We start from the raw sequence: 19,027 nt of genomic DNA, 5'->3' as shown, positions 1-19,027 counted from the left end.
AGAGAAGCTGTTCCCAGCCCTTTCCACCTTCCAGAGGAGCGGAGTCTGACAACCCTTTGCTCCCTCTTCCACAGTCACACCTCCTCCAGACCCTGGCCGCCCCCCATCTCCCACTTGTGTGGACTCTGCCGAGGAGACCAGGCCCCACAGTATCCAGGACGACCTCCCATATCAAGACCCTCAGTCCATCTGCAGAGTCCCTTTCACTGCATATGATGTCATGTCCACAGGTTCTGGGGACCAGGACGTGGCTGCTTCCTTGATCGGGCTCCCTCTCCCCCACCCCCACCAGACCCTCTCCTGGCCAACTCCTTCCCCTCCCACCCTCCTCTAGGGCCAGCTGACAGCCAGGAGGTGCCTCCGCTTTAATTTGCTTTTCACTGAAAGAGAGAATCCTCCCCCAGCACCTCCCTCCAGCCAGCCCCACCTCCCCAGCATCCTCCAGGGTCACCACATTCGCTGCCTCCCCAGGCCACCTGCCCATGCAGTCCCTGTCCACCCACAATCCTGAACAGTGCACTACCCCCTGGGCCAAACCCTGGGCCCACCAGGGCCCCTCAGCACAGGACACCCAGGCTCCAGACTCAGTCAGACCACAGCCCCCAGGAAGGGCCTCTGATCCCCAGGAGGCCCTGGGCCAGGCCCCTCCAGGAGGGGCACAGCTGGCCATGCATACCACAGCCCCCACCCTGCACTGCCCATGTGGACACAGACCCTGGACAGCCCTTCTTCCCAGCCCCAACAATGTCCACCCAGGGGGACCCTCCAGGACCCCCATGAGGACAGCCAGCCATAGCAAGCATGGCCCACACAGGCCTCGGTGTCCCCAAGCCCTGGGAAAAGCTGCCTGCCAACCTCACGGGCAACGGGAGGACTGGCCAGCTGCAGCCACCATCCACCCTCCTGATCCAGCTTCTGCCAGGAGGCCCACCCAGCGCCTCCCACACCCACGGGGTGACAGGCCACGCAAAGGCCCAGCCCTCCCCGTGTGGTGCCCTCAGGCCCCCAGGAGTTCCAATCCCTTCCCAGCAGAAGGTGTCCCCAGGCCCACAGGACAGGTGCTTCCCCCAAGTCCCCATCAAAGGGCTCCTCTTTCCCACGGAAACACCGTCAGGGCAGACCGGTTCCCTGGCAGAAGAGCCAAGGGACACACCCACACATGTGTGCACAGCGCCCAGCAGAGGCCAGCAGGGAGCCCTCACACACAGCACGGCCGGAGGCTGGGGTCAGGCCACGGGACAAGGCCCAGGGGCGTGCGCTGCCCGTGACATCCAAGCCCACCAGAGGCCCACAGTGCAGCTGAGCCCTGGGCCCTTGGACTATGAGGGGACGGTGCCACACCCAGATCACTCCTTATCCCCCACGCCCCCAGAGCCCAGAGTATGTGGTAGGTGGAGTCAGAGGGCAAGACCCCACAGTGACCTGGGGCACTTCCCACCCGGTCTCCAAGTGGGGAGTTGGCAACCGCACCCCCCCACCCCCCAGCCCTGCCAGGCCTGGGGGGCTGTGCTGTGGCCTGCAGGGGAGAGACACAGAGGGCCTTCCTGAAAACCTTCCATAAACTGCTCAGGGAAGCAGCCAGCAGGGCTGGAACGTTCCAATGTCACCATCTCCGTCTCGCTCCCCTCGGAGAACAGAGCATGCCTTTGTCTTTCTATCCTTGCCGTCATCAAATATTTACCAAGGCTGACAGGTCATTTCAGCCAGCAGAGCCAAGCGGGCTCTTCCCAGGACGAGGGCGTGGGGAGGGAGGCACAGGTGAGACAGCCGGTCCCAAACACCTGCAAGGCTCTGGGAGGCCCGGGAGGCCCAGGCCAGAGGCCAGACTGCTTCCTGCAGGGGAAGTCACCGTCCCCGGGGCCTCCGACCACATCCCACCCGGGGTTCAAGTCCTGGGTGTCTGGACCCAGTGCCCAGGGCTAGCAGCCAGCGCGGCTGGGTAGAGACCCTGGCCCTGCTCCCAGGGGCTCTGGGCCAGCACATGCCGGCCCATCCTCCATGCTGCCTCTCGAGAGAACTTGCAGTGCGGGCCCAGCCCCTGGGCTGGCGGGCAGGGCCTTGGGCAGTGGAGGACCAGGACAGTGGCCACCCACCTCCCCCAGGGAATGCTAGGGCAGGCTCATCCACGAACAGGCTGCTGCTCAGGGTCTCTGTGGGCAGCAAACAGCATCCCGAGGAGCACGGGGTCCACAGGTGGGGGAGGGGCTGCACGCACAGGGACTGTCCCTGAGGATCCAGAGAGGGGAAGGCAGAATGACCCTTCTGTCATTGTGGCATCTTATCTTCCTAAGCTTCCAGAGATTATCGCCTGGTCCTTTCTGCTTGAAAGCCTGATTCTCTGCTTCTCCTTCCTCGGCTCTGCTGCATTCTCTTTGAGCTATTGGTCTCCGCGTTCCACTCTTTTCCCTCGACCCCATCCCACCCTCCTCCTAAATGCGGCCAGCTCGGCGGATTCACTTTGTGCCTCTTTTTACAAATGGCAAAGGCACAGCCACTGCACCCTAATGCCACATGCTACCACCCCAGGTCCGCCATTTGTGTTCCTATGGAACTTGAATGGCCATTATTAAGTCAGGTGGGACAGGGTACAGGCAGCCATCAGGCAGACCCACCCTGGACCTCAACTCTGGACACAGCAGCCAGCAAGCATGACTGGGCAGCATGCAGACCCCAGAACAAGCCGTTGGGGTGTGCGTCATGGCCCCTCCCACCATCTTTACTGACCCAAGTGAGACCACCTCTGGGTACAGCATCGTCTCCACTCCTGGGGGTCAGAGACAAGCAGAGGCCCCCATGCAGCCCCTGCCATGCACTCAGGGACAGCACACCAGCTGGGGCTGCCCTGCACATGGGACACTGCCCAGCCAGCAGAAAGAGAGGTGGTGCTAGGACCCTGCCTCCCGTGTCTGAACACGCCACCCGCGCACTCGGGTGCTCACAGTGGGCACGGGAGGCACCCCAGCCTCCTCCAGGCCTGGGAGGAGGCAGTCACTGTGCACAACGTCCTTCTTCTGGCTTTGGTTGCCTGTGAAGGTCAGAGGCAGGGGACTCTCGCCCAGGGATAACCAGGTTAGGTCCGTCACTGGGCGACAAAGGCCTCGGGAGGAGGGGACTCTGAAACCCTTGTGTGCAGGGGCTGCCTCCTCACTCTCCCCCAACATCGACTTTCTCCATTTCTTTCAAAAGAGCCAAGTTCACTCCCCAGTTCAAACGTCTCCTTTTAAGAGAAGAAACTCCCTGGACTTCTCCGGGCAGAAGTCAGCAGCCTGGCTCTGGCTGACCTGGCCAGAGGGTTTCCCGATGTGAGGACTCAAGAAGGCAGCCCAGGGCACCGCTTGGCCACCAGGGGTATGAGCCCTGCTGACCATGCGGGGGTCTGTGGGGGTTGGGGAGCGTCTGTAGTCACTGACCCTGGCTGATACTTGCAGGGAGGTCTCCGGTCCAGACCAGAGGATGCGGGAAGCATCAGAGCTCAGCCCTGGGACCCTCAGAGTAGCCAGGGCACCTCCCCCAAGACTCCAGGCTTTGGCCACCACCTTCTGGGAGGTCTGGGTGGCCCTGGAACAGCCAAGCTCAGAAGCTGCACCCAGTGGAGAATGAGTCTCAGGACCACATAAGGGCAGCAAGCCACAGGCCCAGCCAAGAGGGTGCAAAGGTCTATGTCCAGCTGAAAGGGAGCCAGGCGGAGCTGAGCTAGGTCTTGGTCTACCTCAAACCCACCATAAGGGGATGGCAGGCGGGGCTGACCCGACTCACAACCTGGTGGGCCTCTGCCCATGCTGCCCAGCTCAGTGCCCAGGCCTCAAGAAGCTGGGCAGGATGGGGTAAGGGGAGGGAGGACCCTAGGGTGGTTGGCACCATTTACCTTCCCCACACACATTAGCAAAGATGCCACAGCTGTGAAAAACGACCCAAGGACATCCAAATCAGACAAGAAGGGCTTCGACCAGCGCGGAAACTGCCGTGTCGGAGGAGAGCTTCTGGACAGTTCCACCTGGTGTCCGTCCCATCACTCCCTAGGGACAGCCCCTCCAACGGTAGCCACACCCTCTGCCCCTGTGAAACCCCACACGGGGCACCCCTCCTCCCTGGAGCAGGCCCAGAACTGGCAGGTGGGTGGACAACCAGACCCCACACACAGCCCTGCCCTGGGAGACAGGCACCCGGTGAGGCCTGAGGAAGCCACAAGGGCCCCACCCAGAGCCGGTGGACAGGTGGCAGATGGTCTCCTGGGCAGTGTCCTCCAGCCAGCTGCTCAGAGCACCCCAGGACATGGTGTCCTGGCAGCACTAATGATTCCGCTTCAGACAAAGCTGAGGCCCGAGCCCATACAGCCAGGGCCTGAGGTCAGCCTCCTCGGGCTGGCCATGGCCCTGTGCTGGAGCAGGTCCCCGCTCTGACGTCCTGGTTTCCCTGTTCCTGTTTCTGCCTCAGAAAGGGGAAAATGGCAGGACTCCTCCCCACCCCGGGAAGAGACCTGCCCCCAGTGCACAAAGGGGGCTCGGCATGGTTACTTCTGCAATCGCAGCACTCTGGTCCCCTGCAGGAGAGGCCTGTCTGCCTCTGCGACCTGCAGGCACAGCACCAGCACCAGAAATGCATGAAGTGGCTCCATGCAGACCAGATGGGGGTCTCTATGAGACCCTGAGCCCTCCAGACACAATGCCAACAGGTGGGAAAACAAGCACTGGGTGAATAGAGACACGACAAGCAGACCCAACACAGAACCCCTGGTTATTTCTTAAATCCCAACAGGGAAAAGCAGGAAGAGCCCCACTGGGAAGCATGGTCCACACACCAGACAACACGCAATCGGATCTGTCCAGCCAAAACCCAAGCGCGAGGCTGTGTCCTGGCTCTGCTGGGACGTGTCCTCGTTCCTGTCGGGAGACGCCTGCTGAAGTATTCAGGGGGAACCAAAACTAGGTCAGAAAAAAACCCGGACACAGAGATGCAGCCGTAGAGGAGATGTTGTGAAATACGACGGCGACTCCAACGGCTCCGTTGGTTCAAGTTTGTCAGAGTAAATGGTGGCAGGCAAAGAAGCCTGCACGGTGGCAAGGCAGAGAAAGCTGTGACAGCGGGCTGGGGTGGCAGGTGGCGAGCTGGGAGCAGCCCACACAAGAAGGAAAGGACTGTAGGTGCCTGGGGGTCAGGGTGTGGGCAGGGAGGAGTACCCAGGCGTGCTGGGGTGCAGGATGAGCCCGGGCAGAGGAGGCGCCCTCGCTCACAGGCACCCGCTGAGTCTGGAGGGAGGAATTAACCAAGACAGACGGCAGGCACCTCCCTACCACACAACCTGCCACTCCCTCCTGGCCAACCGGAATCCACGCTGCCCAGCCCCAGGGAAGAGATCAAAGCCAGCGACACCAACCAAGCCTTTTCTAGATACCCCTGCAGCTAGAGAGGCCATAGGATCCAGTTCTAACCAGAGAAATCAAATAGGATCATAGATAAATATTTTATAGATTAAAATATGGACAGAGTCATTTGAGAAAGAGACTCGACTAGGCCCCGACCTAACCACCTCCTCACTTGCTTCCTGCCTTCAAAGTGTTTACAAGCCTGGAGCTGTGGCAGCCCTCTTGTAACTAGGTGGCAACCAACTGCCAAGACATCTGAGGAGAGTTTAAGAGACAGAGAAAATGCCATGTCCCTCCTGACACTGCTAAGCTGCCTAGAGGGCCCTCAACTGGCTGCCATCTCCAGATTTCAGTTTCTAGGGAAAAGTTGGCACTGCTCAGCACGACTGGCTCACAGCGGAGACTGTTCTCAGCCCATCCACCATGAGCAAGCACAAAAGAACCAGGGGAGCAAGGACACTGGAGAGAGGATGGTCCCTCCAGAGCCGCTTCTGGCCTGAGACAGGTGGGGGCTCCAGAGCAAACCGTCCCTGTGTCGCTCTGAGCACTGCCAACGGCACCGTCACCCATGATTCGGGAGGCCCCGTTTCTTGCAGTGGTGCCGAGAAACAGCAGGAATATCTTCGCCGCCAGCAATTCCCCACAGTCACACCCCTCCTCAGAGCCCACTCTGATCTCACAAGACACCCGTGCAAAGAAGAGAAGATGTGGGGACCCTTATCTCCCAGCCGCCCGCCCGCAGAGCTTCCCAACACAGGGGCGTTTTAAAGACTCTGCGAAGTCTGCAGTGGGCGGGGTGCCTCGTCCAAGCTCCTCAAGCCCATCTAGTTACAGCCGCCCTTTCTGCACCCTTGAACACTCGTGGGACGCAGCAGGAGAAAGGGCACGCACGAGGTGGCATGAGCCGCGATTCTGCCTTGGACGAGAGCTGCCCTCTGGGTCTCCTCTCTCTTCACTGGAAACAGAATTCTAAGGACCAATGGGCTCAGACATGAGCTCAGAGCCCAAGAAAGTCCTCAGCAGACCAGAACTTCCCCCCTTCCCTTCCTGCCCTTGGCCAGTGGATGTCCCGGCTGCACCTGGGTGTCCTACAGGTCTGGGCTCCAAGCCTGGACCTCCCTCCAAGAGGCCCCTGGGGCCCCACACAGAGCAGCCCCGGGCAAACTCACTGCGACTCAGGTCACCGAGCCCCTTGGCCAGTGTCCTGAGCCCCATCTCCACCCTGCTGGCCTGCCTCACTCACGTCTGAACAGTGCTCCTGTCCACATCTTTAATCTCTAGAATCATCCTGGATACAATGCACCCTGAACACTCTCATGGCCGGCTGCCCAGGTGCTCAGGGAGGTGGGTGGGAGGGGCCATCTACATGGGCCCCCCAGCATTTCCATGAGGACACAAAGACCCTCGACTCAGAGGCCCTGGAAGCACATGCTCAGGTTGCCCTTGACCCAGGACCACCTCCCCATGACCAGAAGGCTCTGTCCAGCTCTGCCCCCACCTCCCTGAGAGCAGGGCAGGGCTGGCCTCTCTGAAAAAGAAAGAACTCATGGGGCCAGAATTGTAGGTCAAAAACCAGGAGCCAACCCAGAATCCTTGGCCCCCCCCGCCACTAGCCAACAGCTTTAAAAGATGATCTAGAAACAAGTAAAAAAAATCAATTTTTAAAAGCTGACATTGCAGCTGCATTGTTTAAAAAAATATATATATATAAAGATATATGTGAACAAGAACAGAATATAATATGAAAAATAAAAGCATCTGTATTCAGCCAGGTACAGTGGCCCATGCCTGTCATCCCAGCAGCTCTGGAGGCTGAGGCAGGAGGATCGAAAGTTCAAAGCCAGCCTTATCAACAGTGAGGCACTAAGCAACTCAAGTGAGACCCTGTCTCTAAATAAAATACAAAATAGGGCTGGGGATGTGGCTTAGTGGTCAAGTGCCCCTGAGTTCAATCCCTAGTACCAAAAAAAAAGTAACTGTACTCATGAATTATAGGTGACTTTTTTTTCCCAGTGTTTGCAAACTTAACTTCTTTCACATAGTTGTACTCCTTTTTAAAAATCAATTCACTCCTTTACAGAGAAGTTCTAGGTTTCCGGGAGGGTTGTGCAGACAGTACAGAGTTCCCTGCACTCCCACACACCCACACAGGCTCTCCTACTGCTAACAGCTTGCCTTGATGTGGTAAGTTTATTACAATCAATGAGCCAAAATAGATACTTCATTATTCACTGAAGTCCAAAGTTTACTCTCGGGGTTAGAGAGTCTGTGGGTTTGAACAAATGGAAATGACATGTAGCTGCCACTATTCCATCACACAGAATAGTTTTACTGCCTTAAAAATCCCGGGTGCTCCACCTCTTTATCCCTGTCCTCCCTGACCTCCGGCAACTGTTGGTCCTTACTGCCTCGGTGGCTTCACCCCTTGTAGCACGTCAGATCGCTGCCATCATACAGCACACAGGCTTTCCAGACTGACTTCTCTGACTTAGGCATCCGCATAGAAGATTCCTCCAGGTCTCTCCATGGCTTGATAACGCCATTCTTTTTTTTAGTGCTATGTAGCATTCCATTGTCTGGATGTACCACAGTTTATTTACCCATGCGTCTTCTGAAGGGCATCTTGGTTGCTTCTAAGTTTTGACAATTATGAATAAAGCTGCTATAAACATCCGTGTGTAGGTTTTTGTGTGGACATGTTTTCAATGTTTCATGTTTGAGTAAATACCAAGGAAAGAGATTGCTGGGTTGTTTGGTAAGGATATGTTTTATATTGTAAGAAACTGCTAGTCTTCCAAAGTGGCTGTGCCATTTTGAATTCCCATCATGCATGAAGGAGGGTTCATTGGCTCCACATTGTCACCAGCGTTTGGTGATGTCAGAGTTCTGGAGCTGGACCGTTCTACTAGAGGTCTAGCAGTATCTCACTGTGGCTTTAATTTGCCTTTCCCTGTTGACATATGATATTAAGCATCTTTTCATATGCTTATTGGCCATCTGGATATCATCTTTGGTGAGGTGTCTGTTCACATTTTTGGCCTACTTTTTAAAATCTGGTTGTTTGTTTTCTTATTGTTGAGTTTCAAAAGTTCTTTGTGTGTTTTGGAAGGATCCCTTTTCAGACGTGCCCTCTGCAAATATTTTCTCCCAGTCTGGGACCGGTCTTCTCATTCTCTTAACAGTGTCTTTCACAGATCAGTGTTTTTTTTTAATTTTAATGAAGTCCAATCATTCCTTTCATGGACTGTGCCTCTGGTGTTGTCTCTAAAATAATCATCGCCAAACCCAAGGTCACCTAGATTTTCTCCTACATTATCTTCTAGAAGCTCTACAGCTTTGAATTTCACACTTAGGTGTGTGCTCAATTTTAAGTTAATTTTGTGAAGAAGGTAAGGTCTCTGTCTAAATTGTTTTTTCCTGGTACTGGGGACTGAATCCAGAACCTTGTACATGCTAGGTGAGTGCTTTACTGCTTAGTACATGCCCAGCACCAGATTTGGTATTTTGCATACAGATGTCCAATTGACCCCTTGTTGAAAAACACTATGTTGCTGGGCACGGTGGTGCACACCTGTAATCCCAGCAGCTCGGGAGGCTAAGGCAGGAGGATCACAAGTTCAAAGCCAGCCTCAGCAACTTAGTGAGGCCTTTAGCAACTCAGCGAGACCCTGTCTCAAAATAAAAAAGAGCTGTTATGTGGCTCGGTGGTGCAGTGCCCCTGGGTTCAATCCCTGGTACCAGAAAAAGAAAAGACTATCTTTGCTCCATTGAAATATCTTTGCTCCTTGATCAAAGACCACTTGGTTTTCCCTGTGTGGATCTATTTCTGGGCTCTCTATTCTGTTCCATTGATCTATCCATCCACCCTTCCTCCAATACCACACTGAACACTTTTAGTCTTTTCCAAAAAATTCTAGGATATATTTAATGGAAGCTAACTTAAATTAGAGGTAGTAATCAAATACTTAAAGAAATTCTTAGAATTCGGTCCTCCAGGAATAGAACTGGATGGGAAAACTCTTGGAAGCACAGGAAAACTTACAACAATCTTCTTTTTTTTTTTTTTTTTGTACCACTGAGCTACATCCCAACCTGTTATATTTTGAGACAAGGTCTCACTGAGTTCCTGAGGCTAGCCTCTAACTCTTGATCCTCCTGCCTCAGTCTCCTGAGTAGGTGGGATTACAGGTATTCACCACTGGATCTAGTTCAACAACCTTCCAGTTGCCACACTTCGAAACTTCACCATCCTCTCCTCTCAGGGCTTCTCTACCCAGACAGGGTTCCCCCAACTCATAGTTCTAGATTCTCCATGGTCAGAGGCAGATCCTGACTTGCTTTTCAAAAATGCCGTTCACACACTTTTCCTTATCTGCAGCTCAAATGGTAAGACAAAGGCAGCCCAGGTGCCTCAGGCTCGGCTGCCCCTTGCATCACACAAGGGCAGGGGCACAACCAGCCCCACCAGGTTCAACCGGCTTGCTCTCCACTACACATCTCATCAGGGCCTTTTTCAGGAGGTGAGAAGAGGGTACGCTCTGGATGATGCTTCTCTCATCTGTCCTGTGGCCATAAGGGTCAGCTAGCACCATCCCCCTGCACACAGGAGTAAACCAAGGCTCAGAAAGGCAGGCACTTCCCATGCTGTACCAGGGCACACCTTCTCCCCAGGAACGCTAGCTTGTACAGGGACCCCGTGGCCAGGATCTTTGGTGGAGTTTCCTGGTCCAGCTGTGGGGCTCCAGTGCCCCGCATCCCACCACAATCGCTCAACCAACGTAGACTGCAAAGGAGACCAGACACACAGCCCAGAACTCTGCTGGACCGGGTCAAGTTCTCCTCCGCCACAGCAGTAACACAGAGCCCCGTGCCGTCACCTTGGGCTTCTTCCAGCGGTGGCCTGAAGCCAGGCTCAAGCCACAAGCCCCAAGAGACACCCACGGGGCAGAAGAGCCACACTCTCAGCAAATCCAGGCTTTCTGGAAGGTTGAGTGGCAGGCTCAGGACAAGCCCAGGCGGCCCTTCACGGCGCTCCCTCCAACCTCATGACAGCCACTCCGGGCAGGGCTTCGGCAACTGGCCCCTGTCTCCTGGCCTGACTTGAGGCCCACCCTCCTCTGGGGTTCAGTCTTGCTCCTGAGCTGACTACCCAGACCCCCAAAGATCGGTTCTGCCTAAGAGAGCCTGCTCCCCACGAGGACCACCTCCGCTGCCTACAGGATGGTCAAGTTGAAGTCAAGTCGTTCTGAGCCAAGACCTGACCCTCCCCCAAATCCACTTCCCACCTCCTTCTCAGAGGACAGCGGCCGCACCCCGCCAGCCCAAAGCTCTGCTGTTACCCCAACTCCCACCTTCAGTTCCAACCTGCAGCAAATCCTCGGCTCTCCTCCTTCAAACACACCCAGAATCTGACCCTGCTCCCCACCCCAGCCCCACTCTGCAGGTAGAACCCTTTGCCTTGCCTGCTGGCTGGCCCTCTGCCCCACCTTTGTCCCCCACCTGTCCCCACATCAGCCAAGGAACCCTGTCAAAACCTCAGTCTGTTCTCACCCCACCCCTTCTCTCAGAAGCCCCCAGTATGGCTCCCACCCCCAAAGAAACCAAGTCCTGGCCACACCTACAGGTCTCCCTGTATGGCTGATACCGGCTGAGCTCTCCTCTGTGCTGAAATGGCTCTAACCTCAGGTCCTTTGCACGTCTGTTCTCTGCCTCCCTGTTCAGTGGCTCGCTCCTCCCTCCTCAGGGCCTTTTCCTAAGTACCTTGCACTCCCCCCACCATGGTATCCACCAGATCTGCTAATATGGTCTCACATCTACTCGTCTTGTGTTCTGGGTCATGATCTGTCCTGTCCTCGATAGCGCTCCCAGGTCTGGAGCTCAGGGTCACCAGCCTGCACCGAACCCTGCCCCTTCCTCTGATGTCACCTCTAGCTAGCAGAGAGATGGCCCCACATCCACAGAGCCTGGCCCCACCTTAGAGCTACCCCTCGAAACAATGAAGCAAGTTAGGGGACGAGAGCCTCAGGAACGGTCCAACCTTCCAGGTGACCAAGTGACTGGGAGCATCCCCGGCCAACTCTTACTCCAGGAGCCTGAGGCTGACACAGCCATCACCTAGCCCAGGTCCTTCGCCCCCGAGGGCTGTTTAGCCATCCAGCTAGCGCCAAGTCCCGGCTCCCTCGACAGAATGAAGCAACAGTCACACACCGCCTGGGCCTCGTGCGGCCCTAACAGGTCCCCAAGCCTCCTGGGCCCCTTTCCGTGAGCTGGTTTGTAGTCAGTCCCTGCCTTGCCTGGCTGGCATCCTTATGACCGCATCAAGGTGACCCAGGCCTCAGTTTTATCTCATGGCCACTGTGCCCACTTCTTGTAAGAAAGATCAAGGGTGCGACATCCACCTGCCCCAGCCCCCGCGGGTGCTCAGCAGGGCATGCAGAGAGACTACGGAGACGGCCACCTCTACCGTCACAGACAGTTGTGGTGCCGGTGCTGCAGGAGGCATATTTGATTGTCCTCTCAGGCTTCCTCACAGGTCACAGAGCTGAGAAGACATTGCTAAGGGACAGCAGGAAAAACCAGCAGCGTAGGCAGGTTTGCCCCTCACGTGGGAGACCATCCTGGCCTCTCTCTCAGGGCTCAGAAGGGCAAGGCGGCTTACTCTGAGTCACACAACAACCTGGCCCTAAACCAGGCTCAGCTGGGCACCTCTGAAGGCCAGGGCCTCTGAGGACACCTCAAAAGCACATGTCCAACTGCCCAGAAATGGCTTGCAACAGGGGACAAGCCACAGTGCCGCACCCTCTTCTGCCCCCCCCCACCCATGATGGCAGCCACAGCTTAGGCGGCTCGTGGTCATTGCTGACCACACACACCTCATGACACCACTCAGGGGGAGGAGGGGACCTTGAGTGCTGGGGTGCCCACATTTCTATGGCAGGACAGCCATCTCCACAGGCCTAAGGACACCCAGCACCTTTGGCCTTTCTTGACAATCAAAACAAAACCTCGGTCAGGGTGAAGCGTGAAACATCTCACCCAAGAACACAGACTCGGCGCTGCCACCCAGCTCACGCCAAACCCCAGCTCCCTCAACAGAAGGAAGCAACAGGAAGTCTCACACACACACAGGCAGGTGACCACCGGTCCAATCGGCCTGAGCCCTGGCAGAGAGTCTGGTCTCTGTGAGGAACCCCACTGCTTCCTCGTGCCCCCCATCCCTGTCCCCACCCCTCCGGGCATCAGTAGGGTGGGGGTGAAGGCAGGCCAGGCAGCAGTCGGGCCCCCCACACAAGGCCACCAATGCAAGGCATCCAGGCTCTTGAGATGGCCATCACCACCTCACAGTGCAGCAGGAGGACCCCTCTCATGGTGGGGTGGCCCAGGGACCTCTCTATCGGATTCTCCAGCTGGCAAGGCTGAAGCAGGGCAGAACTGGACGCCCCAGCCCCCCATTTTCTTTAGGCCCTGCTCTGCAAGAGCCCAGCCAGTGCTGAGCTGAGAGTCAGAAGTGAAGGTCTCCACAAGGCAGACAGATCCCCGAACCTGGCATGGGGCCCCGGTCACCATCTAGGGAACACAGGTCCCAGACCAACAGGGCACAGTGGCTTTCTGTGGAAGGCAGGGTTTCAAAGGGTCTGAGACCCTGCATCTCCTGAAAGTAGAGGACACGGACAGGGTCCCCTTCCGCCCCTTCCCCAGGGTCCCCGAGGGACAGAGCAGAAGCAGGCAGGGCCAGGAAAAGTCAGCAGGCCACCTCAACAGGTTCTGGACAGTGGCCGGGGCGTTTTCCCAGGACCCATGGCCAACAAGGGAAGAGGGATTTCTAAGTCACATGGGACAGTGTCAGCTCGGTCACCCATGTAGTCAAGAGTTAAGGAAGACAGGAAAGTCAACAGGCTCACCAACACAAGGCACCCCAAGAGGCAGCCATGGGGATGCACCGGGTTCCCTATCACCGCTCTGTGGCCACAACACGCCAGGAGCCCCTCAGTGCCACCCCCTTCTAGGCACTGTCATCCCTGTGCTGTGACTTTGCCCTGCCAGGCACGTGTCTCCCACACCACAGAGGTGAGCCTCGATGGAGGCTGAGCAATGCCCAGGTGGGACCCCAGCAGCCAGGTAGCCATGCCCAGAGCCAACAGGGGAGTCCTAAGCTGCCTGGCAGGCTGCCTGGCAGGCTGTCTGATGGGAAAGGGGTCTATACAGGACCAGAGCTGGCCAAAGAGGGCCAAGGCCACATGGGATAGTCCCAGGAAAGAGAAGGGGTGTGGGAAGGAGATGGGAGTCTGACGGTATTTTCACTTCCTTCATGGTCACTGTAACACGCTTTGGTGCCAAAACCAGAAGTTTACTCAAAAGCTATTTTTTAAATGGCTTACTCCCCACACCAATAACAACCACGACCATAATAACAGTTCCAGTTTCGGCTTTGGCCCTCTAGAGAGTTCAGGTGCGGCATCTTGCCCTTGGAGGTGAGATAAGCACACACAGTTCTCCCTGCAAACTTCTTTCAACACCGAGTCATGGGAGGAAATCAGATGTCCTCTAAGCTACTCGCTAGGTCCAAGATAGGGACATTTCTGCCCCGTAGCAGGGAACCCTGGACAAAGTCAGCAAGCAATGCACCTCTCCAGTCTCCAGTGGGGGGGGAAAGGGGCCCAGAAGACCCCAGCCCAACCAGGTCATGAAAAGGAAACGGCCACCAGGCAGACTCCGGCATACCCAAAGGGAGGAGGCCACTGCCCGCAGAGGCACTCTGGGCCAGAAGAGAGGGACAGAGACCCAGAGACCACAAGGCCCCCCTGACTGAAGGCAACACTCTGACAGACTGTCCCTCCACCGTGCAAACCTGGACTCCCAGGAGGCCCCTCTCCCAGTACCCAGAAACACTGGGGACCAGGAGGCAAAATGAACCTCACCACACTGTGCAACGAGAAGGCACCCACCCCTGGCACAAAGCCAACCTGGCTAGCAAGAGTGGCCACCTGTCGCCCTCCACCAGCCAGGCAGGCCCTCTGCACTGTTGGTTGGTGAGGCCAGGAGTGACCCTCTCTCAAGGACTCCAGCGCCCCTGCCCTAGTCCCCGTCCTGACACAGGGGCTTCTTCCGTGTAGAGCCCCTGCTGCCTCCATCACCCCACTCAGCCCTGCCCCACAGCCCAGTCACCACACACAGGGGACCCTGGGTGGGTTCCATCCTCCACTCCAGGCTCATGTCCTTCTTCCCTGGTCCCAAAAGGCCCCTTGCCAACTCCTCTTGGGCGGCCTCAGGAGGTTACTCCATGACCCCATGACCTCATGATTTGTGATGAGGAAGTCCCAGGCTAAACCTGTCACACAGAGGTTCTCAATAAAGGGGCTCTTCTGAGTTGGTTCAGAACTCTGCCAGAGAAAACCCTCCCAGATCAGTCCCGGCAGAGGGGAGTGGCCTCCCGGCATGTACCTCGGCCTGGGTGAACAGGAGAGGCACCTCTTGTTGGGGGAGTGTGGGGACAGCTTCCCCACCAACTGGGAGGGGGTGCCCAGTAACCCCAGGGCAAGGAACAGCACTCTCTAGTCCAGAAACCACCCCCAACCTTTCCACTCCTATCTAGAGCCAAGGAGAAAAGACCCCTGGATGGAGGCCAAGCCCCACCCCGCGGCCCTGCTCACCACAGGCAGACCCAGCGACTGAACGGATGGACGGCCTTTCCTTAAAGGGAAGGAGAATTAACAAGCTCCCAGAGTCATAGGCTCCTGCACTGCCTCAGCCAGATCAGCAGGCTCAGGCTGCCGAGGTCTAACTCACATCCAGCCTGCTGCAGCACTCCTCTGCCCTCCGCCCGCAGTGGCATTCTGAGGCCACAGCACCAGTGCGTGTTCCGAGAGCCATGCTGGTCATCTAGCCAGAGCAGGGAGGTGGGGAGCCAAAGCTCCTACCAGGCTCCAGAACCAAGAATCCTCACTTCCCCTTCCTGGATCCTCCCTCCCCTCTGCCTCTCACCTAGGTAGCAGGAACACAGGGTGCGCACACCCCAGGACCCCACCCACATGTCCATTCTATTCCATCAAGGCCATCTCTTGCCCCCAAGTCCACCTTCTGGCAAGGCTTAGAATCTGTGGTGCAGGTGGGAGGAGAGAGGATCTCCTCAGCCCCTCCTGAAGGACCCTGAAGGACACCACAGACCCCTATCACACCAAGCCACACAGAACCAGGAGGAGAGGCAAGACCTTGGAGCCCTTCGTCTTGGGGGAAGGGCTCACGACAGGTCAACACCCACCAAATGAGCCTGGCTTGCACACCCCGGCAGGTCACCCTGCAGGGGCTGGAGGACACAGTAACTGAATCCCATTTCTGGGCCAAAAATGCAGGCATCCTGCAGTGTGGCCTGCGGCCCTGGCACCCAGCTTGCCCTGGCTCGCCCAGCCTGCGTCAGCCTGGAAGGCCAGCTAACTTTACAGGCCAGTGGGGTAAGCTTACACCTCCAGCCAGCGCTCTCTCTCCCAGGCCGGCCTCTGCCTGACAGCTGCCCCCTCCCAAAGAGGGAGGGCCTGTAAACACCCCCTGTGACAGGAGCTGCCTCCTCTTCCAAGGCTGGCCTAGGGTTGCCTTTTATATAATCTTCCAGGGCCTGGGCTGACACAGCGAACGTGAGGGCAAGGTTAAGAAATTTGCATGCCCAGAGCCTTTGCATCCAAGAAAAAAGAAGGGAAGGAAAAAAACCCACTGGCATTTTGCATGACTTGGATTTAAGGGCTCTCACACATCCAACTGGTGAATAGATGGAGCCCTGGGAGCACCTAGAGGCTATGCACAGGGCTTCCAAAGCTTGCTCAGCAGGTCCCAGGACAGCACCAGGCACCCTCCCTGGGTCACAGATCCCTGGGTCAGAGGAAGTCCTGCAGATAGCCTGTAGGCTGAGGCACCTACACCTTCCAGGACACAGGAAGCTACTAATTTAAGGGCAGTTGAAAGGCTCCAAACTACCCTTTGAGAGGTCTTGACGCCCTCACACAGCCTCTAGGCTCTATTGGATCAGTGAAGTGGGTTAGGAGGGCTCTTCAAGGTACACAGCCCCCAAGTGCCCCCTCCCTAACGCCCCCCACAGCATGGACACACACAGTACAAAGCCCAACATTGACCTCTGCCATCAAGTGGGCTGACAAGCCCCAGTCAGCACAGACACAGATCGGCCTCTTGTGTGCTGTCCACACAGGCCACCCACACAGAAGGTGACACACTCGGCAGCCCCCGCCATCCTCAGGGCTGCCGAAGGCCAGCTCAGGAGCAAGGACGCGCCCAAGGACGCATTCTCACACAGCCCACCTGCGGGCAGCGAGCCCTCACCTGCAGTTCGCACCAGGCCACCTCCACCCAGGTCTCGGTGTCCAGACCCTTGTAGACTGTCTTGAAGGAGCCCCGGCCCAGCTCGATGTCAAACTTAAGAAAGCGGCCGTCCAAAGAGGTGGCCACGGCCTTGAGATCGTCCTCGTCGTCCTCCTCCTCCTCCGGTTCATCCTTCCGTGCGCGCCCGGGCTCAGGCTTCGCCTCGGTGGCTCCAGCGTCCTCCTGCCTCGCCGCTGCCCCGTCCTCCTCCCGCGGGCCGCCGTCGGGGACCTGCGGGGTTGCCGCAGCAGCAGGGTCCGGGCTGGGCTCACGGGCGCCCGCAGGCTCCGGGCCGGGGTCCGAGGGGGTTCCCGGGGCGCCCGGAGGCGCTGCAGGCGCGGCGGGCGCGGGGGCGGCAGGGCGGCCACGGGCGCGCTCTGCGATGAGGCGGCGCGTCTTGCAGAGCAGAAGCACCCGGCGCTGCAGGGGCTGCGGGGGCTGTGCGCTCTGTGCCTCGGTGGTCTCCAGGCCCGGCGGCTCCTCCTGGTCCGACTCTACCACGCTGCGCCGCAGGAAGCGCTGGGGCCCGGGCCGCGCCGCCCTAGCCCGCGGCTCCGCCATGCCCGCGGGCCCCGCGCCGCGCCCGGCCTCCATCAGCGCGCCGGGGGCGTCTCGGCGGCCGCCATCGCGGTCCATCTCTGCGGGCCAAGGACACATAGGCCAGCGTGAGCGCCGGTCCCGCCGCACCTGCCCGAGCCACGGGATGAGACAGCGCCGCCCCGGGGCCCGCGCCCTGCCCAGCCCCGACCTCGGAGGGGGCCTGCCGGGCTGTCCCTGGGGGCTCCGGAGAGAGGGGCTGCAGACTGCACTGGGAGGTCCGGATTGGAAGGGGGGACGTGCCCTGCTCAGCCCCGGGCTGCGGAGAAGGCCTGTCCTGGGCTGTCACTGGGACCCTGAGAGGGAGGACCTGCTGGATGTCCCTGAGGGCCCGGAGGGACTGCAAAGGGACCAAGAGGCCGGAGAAAAGGGACCCAGCCCCCAGGCCCGGGAGGAGGGCCTGCTGGGTTGTCCAGGGGGACGCTGCAAAGGGGACAGGGAGGCCCGGGGCGGGGGGAGGCACCGGCCAGGCGGCCGCTCCACAAAGGACGCGGGCCCGGGGCGCGGGAGGGGCGCGCGGGGAAGGGGCTGCGGCGGCGCGGCGCGCACACAAAGGCGGCGGGCGGGAGGGCTCGGCACTCACAGGGCGAGCGGGCGCCGTCCATGCCCGCGGCCGGGTGGCCAGAGAGGGCGAGGCGGGCGAGGCCGCGCTCCAGGGCCAGGGTCCGCGCTGGGGGCCGGGTCTGCGCTGGGGCGGGGTCCGCGCTAAGGCGGGGGTCGTAGCGCTGCTCCGCTCCTGCGCGCTGCTCCCTTCGGGCCGGGCCACTGCGGGACCGCGCTCCCGCGTGCTCCTGCCGGCTCAGCGCGCCTCCGCTCCCGCACCGGCTCCGGCCCAGCGCGCGGGGAGGGCGGGGCGTCCGCTCGTCCCGCCCCCGGCTGGCGCGCGGGGCGGGGCCTGGCACGCCCACCTGGCTTCGGGCGCGCGCGGACACCTGCGGAACCTCTCCTGTTGCCTCCACGGCGGCTGCCGCATCCAGGCCAACTCCTGACCTGTGAAGCTCTTTAGAACACTCCGCAGGGCTGTTGGCCATGCAGGGCCCCCATTTTTCCCTGGGAGGCGATAGCAGGCTCCTTGCCTCACAGTACCATAGCCAGAGCACCAGACCTGGGAACCTGTATCCCGACAAAATGGGTATTTAGGAAGAGGACCAGGGTACCCTACCCTCAGGAGCCCAAGCCCGGGCTAAACACAGTCAGGGATGAGAGTGTCCTTCCTGTCCTTGCTATATTTACACCGTCTACAAGCGTCTCCCTGTCACCCAGGGAGACGGATAGCAGTGATCATGGAGCAACAGAGGGCCCGAAGGTAGAAGCTACCTACTCTAAATTCCAGAGCTCCCAATACCCAGTCTGCGCTAGAATACCGTGCCTGGGGGCGTGGAGAGACTTTCAGAAATCCCTCGACCCAAAGTTCTCTTCATCTCTCACCTCTGCAGAATACCGCCTCTTCTGGGCATGATCTCTCCCTCCAACTTACTCCTCTCAACTCCCACAGGCAAGCCCCACTTGTGGGCATCTCTGAATCTCACTGCAGGGGGTAGACTATGGCCAGACTGTACTTATTTCTAAGTACTGCTCCAGGCACCAGGTTGAACTAGCACCTCACCCTCACCCAATCCTCCAAGACCTGTATCTCACAGTCACTGCACCCGCTTCCAGGTGAGGAAACCAGGGCGCAAGGGAGATGTCAGAGTATTCTCATC

General features: G+C 58.5%; 1 protein-coding gene across 7 annotated transcripts in view; it reads right to left on the bottom strand.

Annotated features, from left to right (window-relative positions):
• The window catches only part of Wnk2 (WNK lysine deficient protein kinase 2), a 124,043-nt gene extending 105,889 nt beyond the window's left edge, over window positions 1-18,154 (bottom strand). For 4 of the 7 annotated variants that reach the window (XM_026406924.2, XM_026406927.2, XM_026406928.2 and 1 more), the window contains exon 1: window positions 16,689-17,391. In XM_026406924.2, the coding sequence (XP_026262709.1) occupies window positions 16,689-17,384 (696 nt within the window). In that variant the 5' untranslated portion in view covers window positions 17,385-17,391. Of the gene's footprint in view, window positions 1-16,688; window positions 17,395-17,907 lie in introns of those variants that run through there. The other 3 variants (XM_026406923.2, XM_026406926.2, XM_026406922.2) reach the window with 3 other exon arrangements.
• Between the last annotated feature and the right edge of the window lie 873 nt (window positions 18,155-19,027).

Source organism: Urocitellus parryii, chromosome 13 (genome assembly GCF_045843805.1).
Source record: "Urocitellus parryii isolate mUroPar1 chromosome 13, mUroPar1.hap1, whole genome shotgun sequence".
Taxonomy (NCBI): Eukaryota; Metazoa; Chordata; class Mammalia; order Rodentia; family Sciuridae; genus Urocitellus; species Urocitellus parryii.
This window is presented reverse-complemented; position numbering and strand designations above follow the sequence as displayed.